At 40.5% G+C, this 19,996-nt stretch overlaps 1 protein-coding gene across 1 annotated transcript in view; it reads right to left on the bottom strand.

Moving 5' to 3' along the window:
- The window catches only part of frem3 (Fras1 related extracellular matrix 3), a 133,128-nt gene that overhangs the window by 47,207 nt on the left and 65,925 nt on the right, over positions 1-19,996 (bottom strand). Inside the window, exons 3-6 of the mRNA XM_073042970.1 lie at positions 19,805-19,951; positions 18,427-18,657; positions 14,518-14,643; positions 13,634-13,885 (exon numbers count right to left, since the gene is read on the bottom strand). Coding sequence (XP_072899071.1) covers positions 13,634-13,885; positions 14,518-14,643; positions 18,427-18,657; positions 19,805-19,951 — 756 coding nt within the window. The remainder of the gene's footprint in view (positions 1-13,633; positions 13,886-14,517; positions 14,644-18,426; positions 18,658-19,804; positions 19,952-19,996) is intronic.

The raw sequence follows: 19,996 nt of genomic DNA, 5'->3' as shown, positions 1-19,996 counted from the left end.
GGCTCCTTCGTCCTGGTCTGGCTTCCCCTGCCTAGACTGCATCCCGTCCCATCCTTGGGTTCTACCTCGTCCTGTTTCCAGGACTCCAGTGTCTGTGTCCTGCAGTTGGGTCCTGATTCAACACCCGACTTATGACAAGCTGTAGTGGTCCTTTGGATGGAAGTGGATCAGAAGGGGCTTTGCATCCCATTATGCCACTACAGCCAGTGCAGTAATATTATCAGCTGGCACAGTCAGCTTGTGCCTCCTATTAACCATCAGTTTGGAACAGGCTTGGGCTGGGCTAAATGCTCAGGCTATTTGGCAGTTTGGGACATTGTGGAGCTAGCAGGTGCACTTCTCCCTAACTTACAGTCACACAAGATCCACCATTCTCCCCCAAAGTATTTAATATAAACTTGGTTATAAGGTGTGCACTTTTAATGCTGTCACTCTTGAGCAGAATTTGGACTGACCATTTGTACATAGAATTACCAGCATGGAAATAGAAAGTTCAGGCTTGTGACCATGTTCATGGTCCAGTCAAGCATAAATCACAAGCTGTTTACCTCTTGGCCCCTATTAACCATAACAATTTCAAATTAGGAGAGTGATTCAGATTTCATAACAATTCTGTAAAGGAAGTGAATGGATACCAGCACTGAGGAAAAACAGATAGTCTGTTTCTTTCATCTGCTTCCACAGAATAGTTGCACTGTTCCTGCTGAGCACAATCATCTTTTCTCAATTGTGGTATTTCTTTGCACTGATATGAGTAAAACAACAGACTCTTTGTACAGATGGCAATCCTGGAAAGCCCTTCATTTCCTGGTATACCAGTCATTATGTTCTTACCCTACACTTAACTGCCTCATTGGTAAGCTGTATATCATAGAAACACCCAGGGCGCTGAGTAGGCTACGGTCAATTATGGAAAACCCTGAACATCCTCTACATAGCACCATCCAGAGACAGAGAAGCAGTTTCAGCGACAGATTACTGTCGATGCAATGCTCCTCAGACAGGATGAAGAGGTCAATACTCCCCAATGCCATTAGGCTTTACAATTCAACTGCCAGGACTTAAGAACTTTTTTTAAAGCTATTATTAATGCTTTTTGAGTTAGTGATTTAGATGCATATCATATTATTACTGAGTTAAGTATTGTATGTAATGAGTTTTTGCTACAACAAGTGTATGGGACATTGGAAAAAATGTTGAATTTCCCCATGGGGATGAATAAAGTATCTATCTATCTATCTATCTATCACAGCAATGTGAACAGGAATTAGCCACAGACCATTTCAAACCTCTCATCAGTTTTTAAACTGTGATTTTAGAAGTAACAGCCTTGATCCTATTTGTTTACAGGATCCCTTTGGTTTTACTGCCTACAGATACTGTGCTTCAAAATTCTATAAGCTTAATGTTACCTGTGAATCTTGACTGCTCCTGAATCTACATTACACACTGTGTAAAAAAAAACAAATAAAACCATGTCTCTCCTTTATTCTCATTCAAACAGAGGCTACAACATATGTCTTTCCATATAACTTCATTCAAGACTTAGTACTATGCCTCTCACTAATTCTCCCTCCAATGATTAAGGAACCTTTGTCTTGCTTGGAATACTCTTTCTTGATCAGTGAGGGCATCAAAGGTTATGAGGAGAAGGTAGGGGAATGGGGTTGAGAGGGATAATAAATCAGCCATACAAGAACGACAGAGCAGACTCAATGGGCCAAGTGACCTAATCAGGTTCATATGTCTTATGGAATAGTTCACTCTTCATAGTCACAGTACTTAGGAATCATCTGAGAGTAATGATATCATAGATGTGAGGCTATGATTTACAGACAGCTGGTCAAGTTGGCATTGGTTTTAAACCCCATCTTGGCTTCACACTGTCACTAAGACAACTCTACAACTAGAACAAAGATGAACCTGACAGTTATCAAACTATTTCTCAGAAATATGATTTCTTATTTAGTCCTTCTTAAAAAAGGTGCCAATCAATTACCCAAAGCATCTCACTTCCTAGAAAGGAAACACAAAACTAATTTCATCTGAAAGCTCAGACCAACTTCAAGATCTCAGGCTCAAATATCACTTTTCATCACATTTAAAACCAAAGCCTTTATCTGCATTAAAATACCTGAAGAAGCAGATAAACTGTTAACAGCTTGCAGTTGTTAAACTGATTATCCAACTCATTCAATTCTTTTCATGTACATCAATAATCTTTTTACAGTGTCTCCTGGGGTTTGCATGGGTATGCAAACAACTTTGATTAATCAATTGCTAGCAGACTGACACATAGGAAACTGAAAGAATCTATTCAGTCCTTTCTGAGCCATCATTATTGTATGTGCACTGCCTTCAAACAAAATCCCCAGGGTTTTGTTACATTCTTACTCTAGCTCCTCTTCCATTTCTAATGTTATTTATGCTAATCTTTTGCAAACAATGAATGAAACCCCACCTCCTTTTCTCTTCCCAATGGTCAAACCTTCGGACACTGTTTTCTTACTTGAACTATACCAATTGATTTGAATATTTTGGATAAGTTGTTGATTTGAGCCAGAACTATTTCAAGGATTTACAGATAAGAACAAACTGGAATTGGTATTAAGTTTTTAAAAGTCTTAAAGGCATTGCATTTTACAATATTACTGCCTAAAATATATTAGTCCCATAATGCATACGATAAGACCCCTCAGCAGAGAAACACACTATGTAGCATTAGGACAGTAATTTTGTCATGTTTCTAGATAAACAGAGTTCACACAGGACAACACTAGTTTAAGAGAACTCCAGAGCTTTACCATACAGCTAACATACAAGACTCCAGCTTTCAAAGGTTGGTAAACTGAGGAGATTGCAGGTAGAGAGACAATGAAGGCTAGGGGCACGTGCCCAGCTGAGCTGCTGCCTCACACCTCTAGTAGAGGGCCTAGGTTCAATTCTCATGACTGGTGTTGCCCTCATGCAGTGTTCAGTCTCGCTTTCTTGTTTGGTGCAGACATCATGGGCCAAAGTGTACGTTCCTGTGCTGTACTGTTCAACATTCTATATCCACTGGCTGCTCCAGCTTCCTCCCTCAATTGGTGCCTGACATTTTGCCAACCCTGTCCCCTGCCTGCCTTTAACACTGGAAAGGTTTGAGATTCTGCAGGATCAATTTATATATTCTACATAGTTCAAAAACTAGTTTCTTTGTGCTTGCTGTTTCCATAAGGATTATTGCATCTCTCTGTAATGCAATGAAAATCTTTCCATTGTGGTGGTTCTGTATAAGGGTTCTAACTATTCTCCTATCAGAAGCAGCTTTTAAACAGAAAGTAGGTTCTCATTCATCTGTGAACAAACTGGCTTAGAATGAGGTTTATCCTACTCACCTCCTCCAAGCCCCCGCTCCTTCTCTTCCTCCTACTGCCCTTCTTTCTCCTCCTCTTCCCTCCACCATCTTTTCTTCCCCACTTTTTTTGCTCCTCTGGTTCATCCTCGTGCTGGAGTACTATTGAGTAGGGGCTTTGATCTCACAATTAATAAGTTGTTCATGCTACATCGGATATGGTGGATGATGATGAAAGTTGATACTCTGTTTGGTGAGAATGGGAGGATAGCCTGCTGATCCAAACAGCAGGATCTCATCTTGGAGGGCAAGGTAATATTGACTAAGTTCCTTCAGATACCTGCACAGAATGGAACCAACTAAACAGGAACGAGCTCTTAATCTTCCCAGATCCACCGTCTGAGGCAATAAGGCAGCTGACATCTGGTAGTTAAAGTAGCTTGCTCAAGAACAAGAGTCATACAAGGTCCTTGCAAACTTGGTATTGGCCGTAAGGAATTTCTTCAATGGTTCAGCATGACTTGAGCAATGAACCCAAGTGAATCATAAAGAAATCTGGGTTATGCAGCACAGTCCAAAAATTATGTGAATGTAGTCTAACACTACCTATTGCATGTTTCCATAAGCAGAGACTCCAGGATCTAAGGGCACAGCCTCAGAATAAGGGGACATCCCTTTATAACTAAGATGGGCAGGAACTTATTCACCCAAAGGGTGATGAATCTGTGATTTGATCCCACAAAGGACAGTAGAGATCAAGTGATTGAGTAGATTTAAAGCAGAGAGGGCTTTTAATTGACAAAAGAGTTAAGGCTTATGTGGAGGAGATTGTAGAAAGCGGTTGAATGGCACAGCAGACTCAATAAGCTGAATAGCCTAATTCTTCTCCTATATCATTTAGTTCTATGGACTTGACAGCTTTGACTTCAACAGGTAAGGTAGTCCAGGCACAGTTATGGGCTATACATCTCGCCACAAAAGGTCACCTATGCTGGTAATGGCAGCTTCTGCAAACAGGAGAGATACTGCTCCTTGGGAAGGTTGATCAGTTAGCATGGTTCCCTGTAGACTCTTTGTGGATATGGGCTCCACATGTCATTCTTTAAAATGCTTCCAACTTCAGGGTCTCTGGTCTTGCCTTCCATCCCTATGATAACTGCTCTCTAGTTCCAAAACATCCAAAGATGTTAAGGTATTTACACTCAATGGCCACTGTATCAGGCACAAGAGTGTACCACAGTGACCACAGCAGTGGAACCCAGTTCAGCTCCACAATCCTTTATCCGAAATCCTTGGGGCCAGTTGCATTTTGGAATTCAGAACTTTTCGGATTTCAGAATCCCTCCTTATTGGTTCCGGGACCCCCAGTGGATACCAAAGAACACATATGCTCAAGTCCCTTATTTAACCTGTCTCAGTGCCAGTGGACTTTAGGACCCGGCAGAGCTCCAGACCTACGCACATCCTCCTGTATACTTTAAATCATCTCTAGATTACTTATAATACCTAACACAATGTAAATGCTATGTAAATAGTTGTTATACTGTATTGTTTAGGGGATAATGACAAGAAAAATATATTTTATTTCCAACAAAAACATTCAATAAAACATAAAAATATACAGCTTCAAACGAACTGAATCAAACACATGGTAAATGACTTATTGGAATAAATGTAGAACATCACTGTCACTATAAAACTTCAGTAACTTGTCTTTCTGTTTCTTTAAATCATATACAGTGGTAGTTCCGACACCATATTCTTCAGTAAGACGCCGCACAGACACACCACTATCAAGCTTCTGCAACAACTCCATTTTCTGCGTTATTGATAATGATAGATACTTCCTTCTCTTTTTCTCATTGTTACCCATTGGGGTATCTACAGCTCTTTTTGACATTTTCACAGTGAAATTAAACACAAAGTCAACAGTGAACACAAAATATCGGTGAACAGCAAATGCACGTGTAACCAGTACGAGCGCTGAGCCACAACTGACGTCTGGCGGCCTCTGTTAGTGCTGCCACGTCACACCTTTTTGGATTTCAGAATTTCACATAAGGGATTGTGGACCTGTATAATCTTCTGCCTCTATAGCCCATCCACTTCAAAGTTCAAAATGTTGTGCATTCAGAGATGCTCTTTTGCACACACTATCGTAACGTGTGGTTATTTGAGTTATTGTCACCTTCCTGTCAGCTCGAGACAGTCTGGCCAGTCTCCTCTGACCTCTCCATTAACAAGGCACTTTCGCCCACAGAACTGCTAATCACTGGACATTTTGTTTATGTTTTTCACACCATTCTCTGTAAACTCTAGAGACTTTGTACATGAAAATCTCAAAAGATCAGCAGTGTCTGAGGCACTCACTTCACCAATCATTCCACAGGGTCACTGAGATCACATTACTTCCCCATTCTGATTTCTGGGCTGAACAATAACTGAACCTCTTGATCATGTCTGCATGCTTTTATGCATTGAGTTGCTGCCACATGATTGGTTGGTTAGATATTTGCATTAACAAATAAAGTACCTTAGTAAGTTTCTACTAAGTCCAAATGATAATTCAGCTCACTCGAAGGCTGTGTGGCCAACAGAAAAAGGTTTCAGCCTCTGGAGTCAGCCTTCTGCTTGGTGTGCAACAGAATGCAAATATTGTTTCCGTAAGTGACAGCTGTCCTTTAAACAGCATTGATGGTCACCAAGCCTCCCAATGAACTGTGGTTGTACTTAAAATGGAGCAGTTCAGAAATGCTAGGGAAGATAAAGGCATTTGGAATCTTTGGATGAGCCTGTTGCCAAAAGTGCCCAGTAAACTGCTCTGAAAAAAGCATCAATACTGGGTTTTGCTGCAGAAAGGAATCAAGTTTGACATATGGTGAATGTCCATTCATCTTCAGCTTCCTCCAGCCCCATTTACAGTGTTGATCAGTATAATTTCTTATTTTCCTTCAGCTTTGCCACCAGCAATAAAGCTTGCCATCCACCAAAAACTTCACTCACTTCCTTACACAAGATTCTTTAATTCAAAAGTACTTCCCAAAATCTCTTTGTTCACGCTTTGCATTAGCTTTTTCTAAATCCCTCTTGTGAAACTTATCAGGACTTCTCACTTTACTGAAGAGGAAAATTTCAAAGTTCAAAGTAAATGTTATTCTCAAAGTATACATGCTGTATGTCACCATATACAACCCTGAGATTCATTTGCTTGTGGGCATACTCAACAAATCTATAGAATACTCACCATAACAGAATCAATGAAAGGCCACCCAGCTAGGGCATTCACCAGAGTGCAGAAAACAACAAACTGGGCAAGTACAAAAAGAAGAAACAATGCAGTCAGTCAATATACTTCCCAGTACACATCTGCAGAATTTTGTCAAAGTTTTAGGTGCTATGCCGAATCTCCACAAATTCCTAAGGAAGTAGAGCACTGGTAGATTTATGGCATGATTACTTCTTGGGGCATTTCAGGGCTGTATCTCATGTTGAAAGCTGCAGCCAGCAAAGTTTGTTTTCTTTCCTCTTAAGTCCAGTCCAAATTGTTTGTATGTATAACAATATTTTACTGTTCATTGAAACACACACTCAGGCAGTGGAAGATCATGTAAAGTGGCTTACATTGAAGATTATCAGAAAGAACCAACTCGAACCATCCTCAGTTGCAGCTCAAGTAGATTGCCGCTTACTCTCACTGAGTTCAGAGATAATTCTCAGTTCAGAGACAGTTCTGGAGATCTATTTTTCTGGCTGTACCTGTGAAGATCCTATGTGGCTGCAATAAGAGGTACTGACAGGCTAACGTCCTCTAATGGAAGAGTAAAGCTGTCAGAAGAAACTTCAGTACAAGATAATATACTTATCAACCAGTAGATTGCACAACAAAGAGATGATCAGTTTGATATTAAACACAATGTGTTGTTCAGTAGCTTCAGAGTCTGTACTTAGAGAAAGCTCTGCTTTCTGAACTCAATTTGTAATTTGTATTATCAGCATTATTAGTATAGTGGCTGAGTGCTTACATAAAATCACTTTTTGTTAGGATAAGCACGGACTGTTCTTTACTTTCAGTTATTATGGCGAACTTCAGCTGATTGACACTTACCAACCTTTGCATTGAATGATTCTACTCTAATCGCCACTAAAATTTCTGAGTGATATTTGATCTTTCTTTACTTTTCCCTTTGTCTTTAAATGCCTCTTTTAAGCAAGGCTTCAATTACACTGTGAATAACTGGTCTTTACACGCACCAGTGGGCTTTGCCATCCCATTCCATTAATCACAGTTCAAACAACATTAATATTGATCTTTGTACATTGGGAACATAAATTTTATATAAGAGTAAAACTGACAACTGTATTTTAGCAAACAATCCATCCCTGTATGAAAATTTATATTGCATGCTGGATGCTTATAATTTAAATAAATTAGTACTATCCATTATTTCATTGGATTGCATTTCCAATAGTCAAACAAGTTAAAATGATTCTCAACAAAAGGTCTTGTAGCCGTCCCTCCTTTCACCCTTAAGCCCAAATAGGATCATCTTGGCTTAAGGAGGCACACCTGATACCTATCGGCTGGCAGGTGTATATAAGGGGCTCTGGGAGTGAGTCTGGCTGGGCTGCTGTTTGCCCTGGCTTGGAGTATCCACTGTTAATCAACTAGTTCTGTAAGTCTGTTCTTGTAGTCACCCTGGACTGAACTCCCTTCTGATCCCTTGCCTCTGTTGGGTATGCAAGCTGGACTGCTGTTGCCTGGTGGGGGACTCTGACCCTTTCCTACCCCTCTCTTCTGATGGATTGTGCCCTGTGACCTGCCCAGGCCCGTGTTCCTGCCTGGGAGGCTGGGCCTTGCCCAGAAGTTATGTGGCCTGCCTGGGGGCTATCCTCCCAGCATTCCTTGTCCCATAGACCCATCCTTTAGCCTTTGCCATGAACTCCAGGGTCCAGCTTTTGCCATGACCTATCTCTGAACCCCAGGATCACCTTTGAATGCCATGTCCCTCATGCATGCCATGGTCTCCCCATCTTGTTCTATCCTTTAGTTGTTCCTGTCCTGCCCCTAGTACTTCAGTACCTGTGTCCTGCATTTGGGTCCAGTCTCCATGTCCCCATGTGACACAATGAACTGTCAGAGGAAGTGGTTGAAGCAAATACATTAACAACATTTAATAGACACTGAGACAGGTACTTGAATAGTAAAGGGTTAGAGGGATATAGGCCAAATATGGAATAGGTTACATGGACATATTGTTGGCATAAACCAATTGGTCCAACAGCTCTGTTTCTGTGTTGTGACTCTACCTTCATAAAAGGTTCATGTAGCTCAGTTGTATGTTCAGTGTTCTTTATACCATTGCCATTTTAATTACTTTGATTTCAATAGAACACAAATTATAAGCAAGCCTACTAAGATGGAAATTACTGTTTCAGCCTTGAGGTGTGGTCCAGTCTAACTGCCCTTCTCCTTCTCTTCCTCCTGTAATCTGCTGTCCTCTCCTATCAGATTCCTTCTCCAGCCCTTGACCTTCCCCACCCACCTGGCTTCGCCCATTATGTTCCAAATAGCCCCCTTCCCCTCCCCACCACTGTTTTATTCTGGCAACTTCCATCTTCCTTCTCGGTCCTGATGAAGGGTCTTGGTCCAAAACATCGACTATCTATTCATTTCCATTGATCATGCTTGACATGCTGAGTTTCTCCAGCATTTTCTGCGTTGCTTTGGATTTGCAGCATGGGCAGACTTTCTCATGTTTGCTATTTTAAATGGATAATGTCTCCATTGTATGAATGGACAGATGAGTGACATGAGTGCATTAAACTTTCGTCTGACAATATCAATAATGCTATAGTAATGACATTCATGTTGATCACAAAGCTATTGGTTCAAGTGTTTTAGCAGTTAGTTTTACACTGGGCCCAGGAATTAAGTGCTCCACAAATGCCACAAGTTTTAAGCCAAATAAAGCAAGGCAGAAGAGAAAAGGAGAAACAAAAACACAATGTTTTTGTTGCAGTATTTCCTCTGGTCTAACTGTAACCTCTGCTGCTTTGCAAACTGCTAAGTGATTTGTTCTTAAAGGGAAAATCTGCAGTGAGCCTTTTATTTCCAACAATGGATTAAATCCCCTTTTATTCTTCCTTCCTGTTTTAAAGCAAAATTTCATGAAAGGTAGATACCTCAGTTTGAACTCAATAGCCTGACCTTCCTGCTGCTGATTGCATTTCATTAGTTTTATCGCCTTTTTTATGGAATTAGCAGCCCTTTAGACTCGCTGTTGGTGAATAACAGTTCTATACAGTCATGTGAAAGCACTGTCAAACACTGAAATTTCTGTCTCTTTGGGATTCTGTTTTAGGATTCATCTTCACTTTATTCCAACAAAATGTTTATTATTATATGACCTATTAATGATAAAATGCAGAAGGTTAATAAAAATATTGGAAAGTTATGACTTACACTTCATCCATCACTTTCCAGAAGTTTAGCTTCTCTATGCAAGCAGGGATGAATAATCCCCTTAGAAATAGAACACCTCTGCATACCATGGCAAAGACATGGCATCTTGAAGGATAAATCTACTTTAATATGTGGCTGTGATTTACAGCCTCAACAATTTGTACAACAAGCTGTCCTTTGACATCACTCATCAATTCTTGGAACAGTACAGATTGAAACTCTCTAGTCCAGCACTCTTGTGATGGGACTTGAGCCAGACAATAGAAACTGCCTCTGAACAGGAGAACTAAGTTTCTATAAATTGGAATCCCTGTAGTCTGATACTATAAAAACTGCTCCGGTAGGTTAATTGCCTATAGATTAGTATAGATTCAAGTTAATGTTGGAGCTTAGCTAGATCTGTTAACAAGATGGCACCAGTGACCAACGGTGATGTCCTGTGGACAGTTCATAAAACTACTTCTACTTTTAAATATGCTTCTGCTACTAAACTGCACATGATTGGAGCCTGTAATTTACATTTTGATGATGTGTTTTTGGGGCTGCTGAGCAATATGGCACTTTTGCTGTGTCCAGAAGAATTTGGAAAGGATGAGGGCAAGGCTGAGAATGAAGTGTGTGACTTGATGTCGGGGCACAAACCCATTATTGGGTCCATTACTTAACTTGAAATTGACGAGGACAAGAGCGGAAGGCGAGCAGGTGTTCTGCGACATTTACCTGCATTTGACTGGTCCTCCTCTCCCTCTAATTCACTGCTGCCAAAGGAAGGTGCAGGAGTCGTGGATCATGGCCAAGGTTTGACCAGTGATGTTCGTGGCTTGGACTCATTTTTAGAGGACTTTGTGGTTCATCTTATACTGTTTGTGTTTCTGCTTACCCGTATTATTACTATTTTGCTGATTTCGGTTGGGAAGCTTCAGCATGGACTGGTTTTGTGGCCTGCCGTCAACAAATGACACAGGGCTAAACTGAACTGAACATTCCTACACCGTTGTAAGGACTCTGTGGTTTGATGTTTAATATTCTGGATGTTATTCGCTCGTTTTTGACATTTGCGCAATTTTTCTTGTGTTGTGGATGTTTGAAGCTTTTTCTGAATGGGTTCCAAGGTGTTTCCTTGATTCGTGGATGCCTGCGGGAGGATAAACCTCAGTGTTGTATACTGCACACATACTTCGAGAATAAATGTGCTCTGAATCTTTGATCTTAGTTTGCACAGATCTGTGTATATAGTTATTTAGAGATACAGCATGGAACAGGGCCTTCTCACTCAATGAGCTCCAGCCCCAGCAACCCACCTATAATACTAGCCTAACCACAGGACAATTTACATTGACAAATTAATCTATTAACCGGTATATCTTTGGACTGTGGGAGGAAACTGGAGCACCTGGAGGAAGCCCATGCAGTTCACAGGGAAAACCACAGTTACAGATGGTGCAGGAATTGAACTCCAAGCTTCAGAACACCTCGAGCTGTAATAGCATTGCGCTAACCACTACCCTACCATGGCTCTCTGTACTACAGACTCAAGAGATGCTGGACCATGGGAGTTGCCAGACCATAGAACGGGAGTTTCAACCTATATTTCTAAGTGTTGGTCTTGTGCTGTGTCAACACAATGAAGGGCCAGTCACTATTAGACACACTGGCAATAACTGATTGGGCAAAACAGTGGAAATCATTTAATAAATATGATGAAGCAGAATGCACGATGAATCATGATAACTGAAGTTATCCCTTGGTAATTGATGCAGACAATAGCTGAAATGTGGGTCAGAAGTGTTCTATTTTGTATGTTAATAGAAAGCTGGGTAAACAGTGCTCCAGCACGAATGCCGCTGGTGATGTGGAAATCGTGGTTCTTTTGAACCGAGCTCAAACTGGCCACTCTGATTAGAGAGACCGCTAGGGCAGAGACAAAGGCAGTGTCCAAACAAAATTAACATCCCAAAGCACTTCTTGGGTGGGAGAGGGAGATCATTTCCAATCTAAAAACCTGGATTACCATAATCTGTAGCCCCATGACTGTTTTCTTTGTAAAGCAGAATCATCCTTTAATCTTTTACTGGGGTCACCTCTTGTGAAATTGTCTCAATTTAAGTTACTGGATGTTCTAAACATTGCACTAAGTAGTACATTTTTGTGCAAGAGTTTAAATGAGATAAAAGGATTCTAAAAAATTCACACTATGGCGAGAGAACAGGACAGGTTAGCAAAGACAACATGCCCAGATATTAGACTGTGCAGCTGCCTTCCAATCTTAGCCCCAACTAAGCATCAAACTACCAACCCCAGCCTCGACCACCACTCTTACGCCTGCACCACCAGCCCGAGAACTCTCACAAAATCGCATTTGTGATCTACCCTATCAATGTCCAATAACGCTCTACCAATTCACTGTTGCAACTGAACTTTGCTCAACTTTAACCCATCTAGTAGAAAATCTATTTGAGCATAATTGTTACTAAATGCGTCTCTTTATTGAGCAGCAATACTTGCTGTGGGTTTACACTGTGAGTATGCTACTATAGAGTGATGCCCCATGCAGCTTATGTTGATAAAAGAGTGAAATACATAACATCACTGTATCACTATACAAAGCAATTCATGAAATCTTTATGCTTTAAATTAATTGGCTCTTCTTGCAGAAAGTTAATGACATGTGATTTATGTTAACCATCATATATTTCAGGTTTAAAATGCCTAACCAGTATAAAATATTGTACATGGCAAATAAGGACATAATGCAGAAATATGTGAAATCATCCACACTGACCGACAAACCAAGAATGCAGAACATTTTTTTAAATGGCGTCAGACAGGGAAATTTTGGAGTTCACAAGGAGCTAGTATTCTTATCCACAAGTCATTGAAAGCTATTATACAGCTGCCTGCAATTAGGGGGTCAAACTTGCACTGACCTCTGTTACAAGAGGATTTGCTAACAGGAGTATGAATGATTTATTATAAACGGCCTTGGTGCACATAAGTTATTGTGCAGAATTTTGGCATTTTTTTTACCTTAAAAAGGACTGACATACCACCCTTGACATTAAATTTTAACATAGCCAAGATTAATAATCAAAACAAAAGAGTAGATTGTCTTTAGTGCCACTTGGCTTCTCTCGAATAAAATGGATTCATCATCATTATGTGCCGTATTACATGATGTAGGCGATTATGGTCTCATGACCATGCCTGCTCTTGGCAAATTTTTCTACAGAAGTGGCTTGGCATTGCCTTCTTGTGGGTAGTGTCTTTACAAGGCAGGTGACCCGATCCATCATCAATACTCGTCAGAGGTCGCATAACCAGGACTTGTGATCTGCATCAGCTGTTCATACGACCATCCACCACCTGCTCCCGTGGCTCCACATGATCCTGATTTGTGGGGGGAGGGGGGCTAAGCAGATGCTGCATCTTGCCCAAGGGTGACCTGCAGGCTAGCGGAGGGAAGGAACGCCTTACACCTCCTTTGATAGAGACGTATCTCCACCCTGCCACCCATAGAGTGGATTATGGAGGGATTAAATTTGAATCAAATCAGAAGGAGAGGTCAATGGGCTGTGTAACTCTGTACTCTCTATCCCTTTTATGTCCTGAAACTAAGTATCTGATCTGGTTCCCATCACTAAACAGATGAATTGCTTTTATAAAGTGAAGGAAGTAATGAAGCAGATACAAGTACCGCCAATTAGCTCAGAGCATCACCTCTCCTCATTAGCAAACACAACGATTACAGACTGGCTGCTGTTTTGCAATTATTATGAGATCTGCCAAATCTCTTTAGTGCAATTTAAACTAAATGATAAAGAGACCGACACACATACCGTCTGCTGTATCTGGGAGAACGATGATGCGAGTTGTGGGATACTGCTTGCCAACCTGACCACCCATCGGCATGCTGAGTGTGATGTTGAAGCTCTCCTCCTCTTCATAAAGTGAGTCGTCTATGATGACAACGCGACAGAACTTTTCTGTCTCTTCCTTGTCAAATCGAATCACACTTGTGTGATCTTCTGGCCGGCTGATAAAGTCAGAATATGACAAGATGGTACTCGGAGTAGTTCCTGTGGCGGTAGCTGGAGATAAGGCGTGCACTCATTAAACATTCTCCAGGACAAATCTGAGCCCACTTTTATACAGAAGACTTGCATTTATAATTCTTGTGTAAAGCATTTGGCTACGCTATTGTTAAGGCATATTCTAGAGTTAGGGTATGTAGCAAATATTAATTTCAGCAGCAAGCAATCTTCAGATTTTAATGTGGACTGTAGATTAAATTGAAAATGCAGCTCTGAACAATAGTCTCCGTGGGATTGATAGCAAACCAGGGAACACCCATTCACTTTATGTCTGCTTATGCATGAATCAAGAGAGACAATGTTGATTAATATTCATTTTGGGTGTCTGGAGTGTGGGTGTGAGGAAGGGTGTGTATGAAATTCCAAAGGAAGCATTGTAGATACATTGTAACTATAGAATTGTCCTGCTGTTACCTTTGATCTTTAACATATAAAAATGTCATGCCATATTGAGTCAGGCAGGCCTCTACTTTCAAGAGTGTCTCAAATATGATGCCTGTATACAGTACTCATTTTGCTAGAATAAAGGATCCTATGTCCATTAGCTTCAGAGTCTCTCACAGTTTGTCACTCACTTTGTTCACAGTTGCATATTAGTCTGAAAGAAACACAAGAATTTATGAGCTTACCTTGCTGTGTGAAGCAGATGACCATGAGTTCCTGGGTAAAATCTCCAGACCGCTTCACAGGAACAAACACTTCACCAGTATCCTCCTCAATCCTGTACTCTGACTGTGGAATGTAAACTGTTGACTCTGTTAGAAAGGTCAGTAAGAAGGCCTTTAGACAAAACTGGAGCAAGTACTTGAATACCTCGACACAGAGGCATGTTGAGACTTCACTGAACACTAGAACACTTAGATCATAGTTTTGACTCATAATGAGACTGTATCAAACATAAGATAATTAAACCATAGCAAACACTGATATACTGAACTCTGACTTGGCAAAGCAGATTCTAGCACAATACACCCTTCAAATATCTTTTTACAAACATACTGAGTAGCTACATTGGGAAAACACAAAGTTTAAAGTTCAAAAGTTTGAAATAAAATTTATTTAAAAAGTACAGTGAATTTCAGTTAATTGTGCCTACCGTTAATCGAGGCAGCCACTTATTTGAGACAACTCTTAAAGAATGAAAACTAATCGAGAAAATAGCTGGGATTTCTATCATTTATTTTGGACAATATGTCACTTAATTGGATCAGGAGATTGCTGTTGAATTGCTTGAAACTAGCATCAGTCGCCTTTAGACACTACACTGTGGTTAGAGTAAAGTTTTTGAATAACGTCAGCTGTGTCACTGCATTCAAAAAGCAGTGATTTTTGTCACTGATAGTTGGCGACGAAAAAGCAGTAAGACAATTCGGAACAGTTTCGTCCACTGTGGTTTCAATCATTCAGGACTGGAGATGCCAGAAAAGGCTGGGAATGGAAATGAAATGATTCCACTACTTCAACAAGTTAGGGACTACAAGGAAGTTGAAGGTATCGACAATCATCTTGAATGTTACAATGAAAATGAAGATTTAAATGATGCAATCATTAAAGACAGTCCATTATCTGCACTAGGTGTCTGCACAGATTTTGTTCATTTATAGTCAATCTAAAGAATATGGCAACTTACTTTGGATTAATTCTTCTAACAATAACTATTATGCATACATAGTTTTATAGTACTGGAGTAGTGTTCCTACTAGTTCTGTATTTCATTTAAATACATAATATATAATTTGTTCCTCAGTTAAACAGTGGTTTGTTTCATTTATATAACTTTTAACTATTTCTATGAAATTTCAGCTAATTGGGGCAGCTGCTTAATTGGGCCAAAATGTACTGGTCTCGATGTATCCCAATTAACTGAAATCCACTGTACATAAAGTTGCCATATACTATCATGAGATTCAGTTTGTTGCAGGCATTTGCAGGAAAACAAGTACAATAGAATTTATGAAAATCTATACATAAACATATAACGACAAACAACGAATGTGTAAAAGACAAATTGTGAAAATAAACAATAATATTGAGAACATAAGTTGTAAAGAGCCCTTGAAAGTGAGTCTGCAGATTGGAAAATCAGTTAGGAAGTGTGGTGACTGAAGTGAGTGAAGTTATCCACGCTGGTTCATGGTTGAAGTCTAATAACTGTTCCTGCCCAGGTGGTGTGGGACTTGAAGCTCCTGTCCCTCCTGTCCAATGGTAGTAGCGAGAAGAGAGCATGGCCTGGATGGTCTTTAATGATGGATGCTGCTTTCTTGTGGCAGCACTCCTTGATAATGAACTCAGTGGTGGAGAGGGCTTTGTCTATGACAGACTGGGCTATATCCTCCAATTTCTGTAGTCCTTTCCATTCATGGGCATTGATGTTTCCATACCAAGCCATGATGCATCCAGTCAGGATACTCTCCACTGGGCATCTATTGAAGTCCGTCAAATGTTTTGTTGACGTGCCAAATCTATGAAATCTCCTAAGCAAGTAGAGGTGCTGTTGTGACTTCTTTGTTACGGCACTTACGTGCTGATTCCAGGACAGAACTTCTGATATGAGAACACCAAGGAATCTAAAACTACTAATCCTCTCCACCTCCAATCCCCTGAGGACTAGCTCATGGACCCTTGGCTTCATCCTCCATCAGCTCTTTCATTTTGCTGATGTTGAGTGAGAGGTTGTTATGGCATCACTCAACCAGATTTTCAATCTCCTTGGTAAATATTGATCCGCCACCATTTTGGCCGCGGTGCTGTTAGAAAACCAGCCTCCCCACAGCGCCAGAGACACAAGTTAAATCCCAGCTTCTAATGTGAGATGTTTATATGTTCTCCTTGCATCTCTGTGAGTTTCCTTACACATCCTGAAAGGTGTGTGGGTTAACGGGTTGATTGGCCACTGATTGTCTTAAGTAGATAGGTGAGTGATAGGCTCTGGGAGGAATTGATGAGAATGTGGGGAGAATAACTGTACTTGACCAAAATACAAAAGCAGGCAAGAGGCTAGATATCTCATGGTGAGTGACTCATCTCCTAAAGCTTTTCCAGGACAAAGCAGCTACTTAAATGGTATTCCATTTCCACCCTACACCGTTATTCCTCTACCAGTTGGTATATTCTATGTATGCCATCTTCATAATGCACCGTAGTTACTTGCCTTGGTTACCTGTGAAAACCTTCCAGTTTGTAACCTTTACCTTCAGGTTGCATAAAGGTAGCAATTCCAAGGGAAAACCATGATCTCCAAGTCATGCAGCATCCTGATTTGGAATTTTATATTGCTGCTCCTTCTTTGCTACTGGGTCCAGACACTGGAATGCTTTACTCAGAGCACTGTTGGAGCTGAAAGAGTGCCTTCACCAGAATGAAGGCATTTGGTTTATGAGGGCAGCAGACCCTCACTCTTTCAAGTCGATTCTGGATTGGCTCTAAATGCTCATCTTAAACCTTCAGATTCAAATTCAGTTTATTGTCATTTAGAAACCACAAATGCAATGCAGTTAAAAAATGAGACAACATTCCTCCAGAACGATATCACAAAAGCACATGACAAAACAGACAACATCAGAAAATCCACATAACGTTTGGCAATCCCCAATCCAGAGTCCGGAGAGGCTGCTGCGTATTAATATCACGCTACTGTCTTAGTGCGTTCCCCGGAAAGGTGCTCCAATCCTACCAGACAAACAAAACCAAAAACTAAAGCTACAAGACCTGCACAAAACCACATAGTTACAACATATAGTTACAACAGTGCAAACAATAGCATAATTGATAAAAACAGACCATGGGCACAGTAAAAATAGTCCAAAGATGTTAAAAGGCTATGTTCTAAAGAAACCACTACACAGTTTCCACAAGTCCTCAGGGTCCCCGATTGACTCGTCATTCCACGTCGGTGGCAGAAGGGAATACTCCCGCTATGGACTTCCACGGTGCCGGCCGACTCAGCCTCGCAGATGCAGCACACACCGAAACCTTCTTCCATTCATTACAGATATTCCATGAACATGGTGTATACAAAGTACACTGCAGTTACTTGCTGAGGCTATTCTTAAAGCATCTGCAAACACATGACCTCTGAAGCGTCCTTAGCAATTGGTTGATTTTTCCCCCCTACTTTTTGTGGTTCTTAAGCTTCTCAGTGTTTACCTCTCTGCATATTCATCAGAATCTCTGTCCTGTGTGTTGAAGATGGTGTAATTGTTACTTGACTTCTCTACAAAATCAATACAGATCCATATTCATTGCTTGCTCGTCTTCCCATTGCTCCTCTAAAGGTTCCATCTATGGCTGGATATCAGACCTCCTTGAGAGAGAACAAGATATCTGCAAATCTATCTCTGAGTTGATATTTCAGTGCTCTGAACACTAGAAATTCACATCAGAAATATGCTTCATATTTATTGATTTATGCTTGTGTTAATGAGTACCATTCATAAATTCATCTCTATGTGGACACAACCTATGAGCTCAACAATGACTACTATTAAAATCAATGTGTTTATCCAAACCTGGCATTCTTGGGAATGTTGTGTACATACCATCTTCTGGATCGATGATCTCAACAGTAGCTGTTTCTGGGAAATCCAGTGCAGCCATGACAGGGTCGGACAGAACAATCCGGAAAGTTTCTGAGGTCTCATATTCATTATCGGCCAGTATCTTCACTTTCCAAGCAGCAGTTGATTGGCCAGGGTTGAACTGGACCTGTTTTTGCAATTTTCCTCTGAAATCTTTATCCCTTTCAGCAGTGCCATCCTTGGTGGCAATACCTGCAGGATAATGGAAACAAAAACTGACACCATCCTTGATTGTGTGGTTGAATTTTTATTGCAACTTTAGCCTTGCAGAAAATCGATGAAGTAAATGGTTACTTGAGACACTGCACTGTATTATATATTCCTAACTTCTGATCATCCGCTCTGGGGCACCCTGGGGCTGTGAAAGATGATTGAGAAATGCAAGTCCTTATTTTTTATGCCGGTGCTATGGGACTGTTGCGGCTGCGTGGGATGTCTTGGGAAGCAAGTTATGCCTATATTGTTTAGACACACTAGATTTGATTTGCATACCCTATGTTAACACAAAAGCCTGCAGTGGAATTAAAGGGGGCAGTGAACTGAGAGCAGTCTTGCTGATGGAAAAGGTGCAGTGGAAAGAACCTACAAAATATTTGAGGTTCAGTACCTTACGTACGTATTCATGGCTGTGTTAATAAATACCATCGCACACAAAATCCATTCCCAAAGGATCACTCTCAATGGGCTAAGGAGTGCTGGATTTAGGGTGTTAAATGGAATGTAAATCCGATTGGATTTATATTGGCCACAAGGTTCAATCCACAAAATTAAAGTCTCTGTGATGAAGATGAATATCATTACAATTTTTCCTAGCAGAGTTGTACCATGATATTAAGTAGAAGGTCAGCATTTTGCTTCATTGTTAGCCAAAATCATCAAAACAAAAGAACATGGTGTATTAAAACAATTCCTAGATATAAATTTCAACCCTGGTCAGAATAATTTAGGCGTCACTTCACTAAAGCTCATTTGTTTCTTTCATGATTCCACTGATCCCTATCAGGTTTGTGGTTCAGTGAAAGGCTGTTAAATAAATCAGAAGTTAAAATAATTGGTTTTTAAATTAAGCATGAACCTTACAAAAAGAAATAGGAATCTTTTTGAAAATATCTTTCCCATTATATCCAAATGTCATGCTTGTAATGAATTCAACAAAGTAGGAGACAAAATGGGACTGAGGACCTTTTACATACAATACTTTGCATTGGGTTGCATTATTAAACTATACTTTCACATATTTCTTGAGGAATAACAAAACTCTATGAGGGTTCTTTCCTGAAACACCAGTAATACTGCTCTTGGATTTTCTATTTCCTATGAGGTCACAGAAGGTGCTTACCAACAAAGGATGTTTCTCCCAAATATCCCCTTCGCTTCAATGTTACTTCCAGGAACCGTGAATCCTCATCCACAAGGTAATAGTCCCTCTCCAAGGAAATCCAAGCCCAGTTCAGACGGAATGGCTGACTCTTCAACTTGTTCCCTCCTGCAAATGAGTGAACCACAGCTCTAAATTTCCCAAGTATAAGAC

This window comes from Hemitrygon akajei, chromosome 4 (assembly GCF_048418815.1).
Source record: "Hemitrygon akajei chromosome 4, sHemAka1.3, whole genome shotgun sequence".
Lineage (NCBI taxonomy): Eukaryota > Metazoa > Chordata > Chondrichthyes > Myliobatiformes > Dasyatidae > Hemitrygon > Hemitrygon akajei.
The sequence above is the reverse complement of the archived record's forward strand: the minus strand, read 5'-3'. Positions and strand labels throughout refer to the sequence as shown.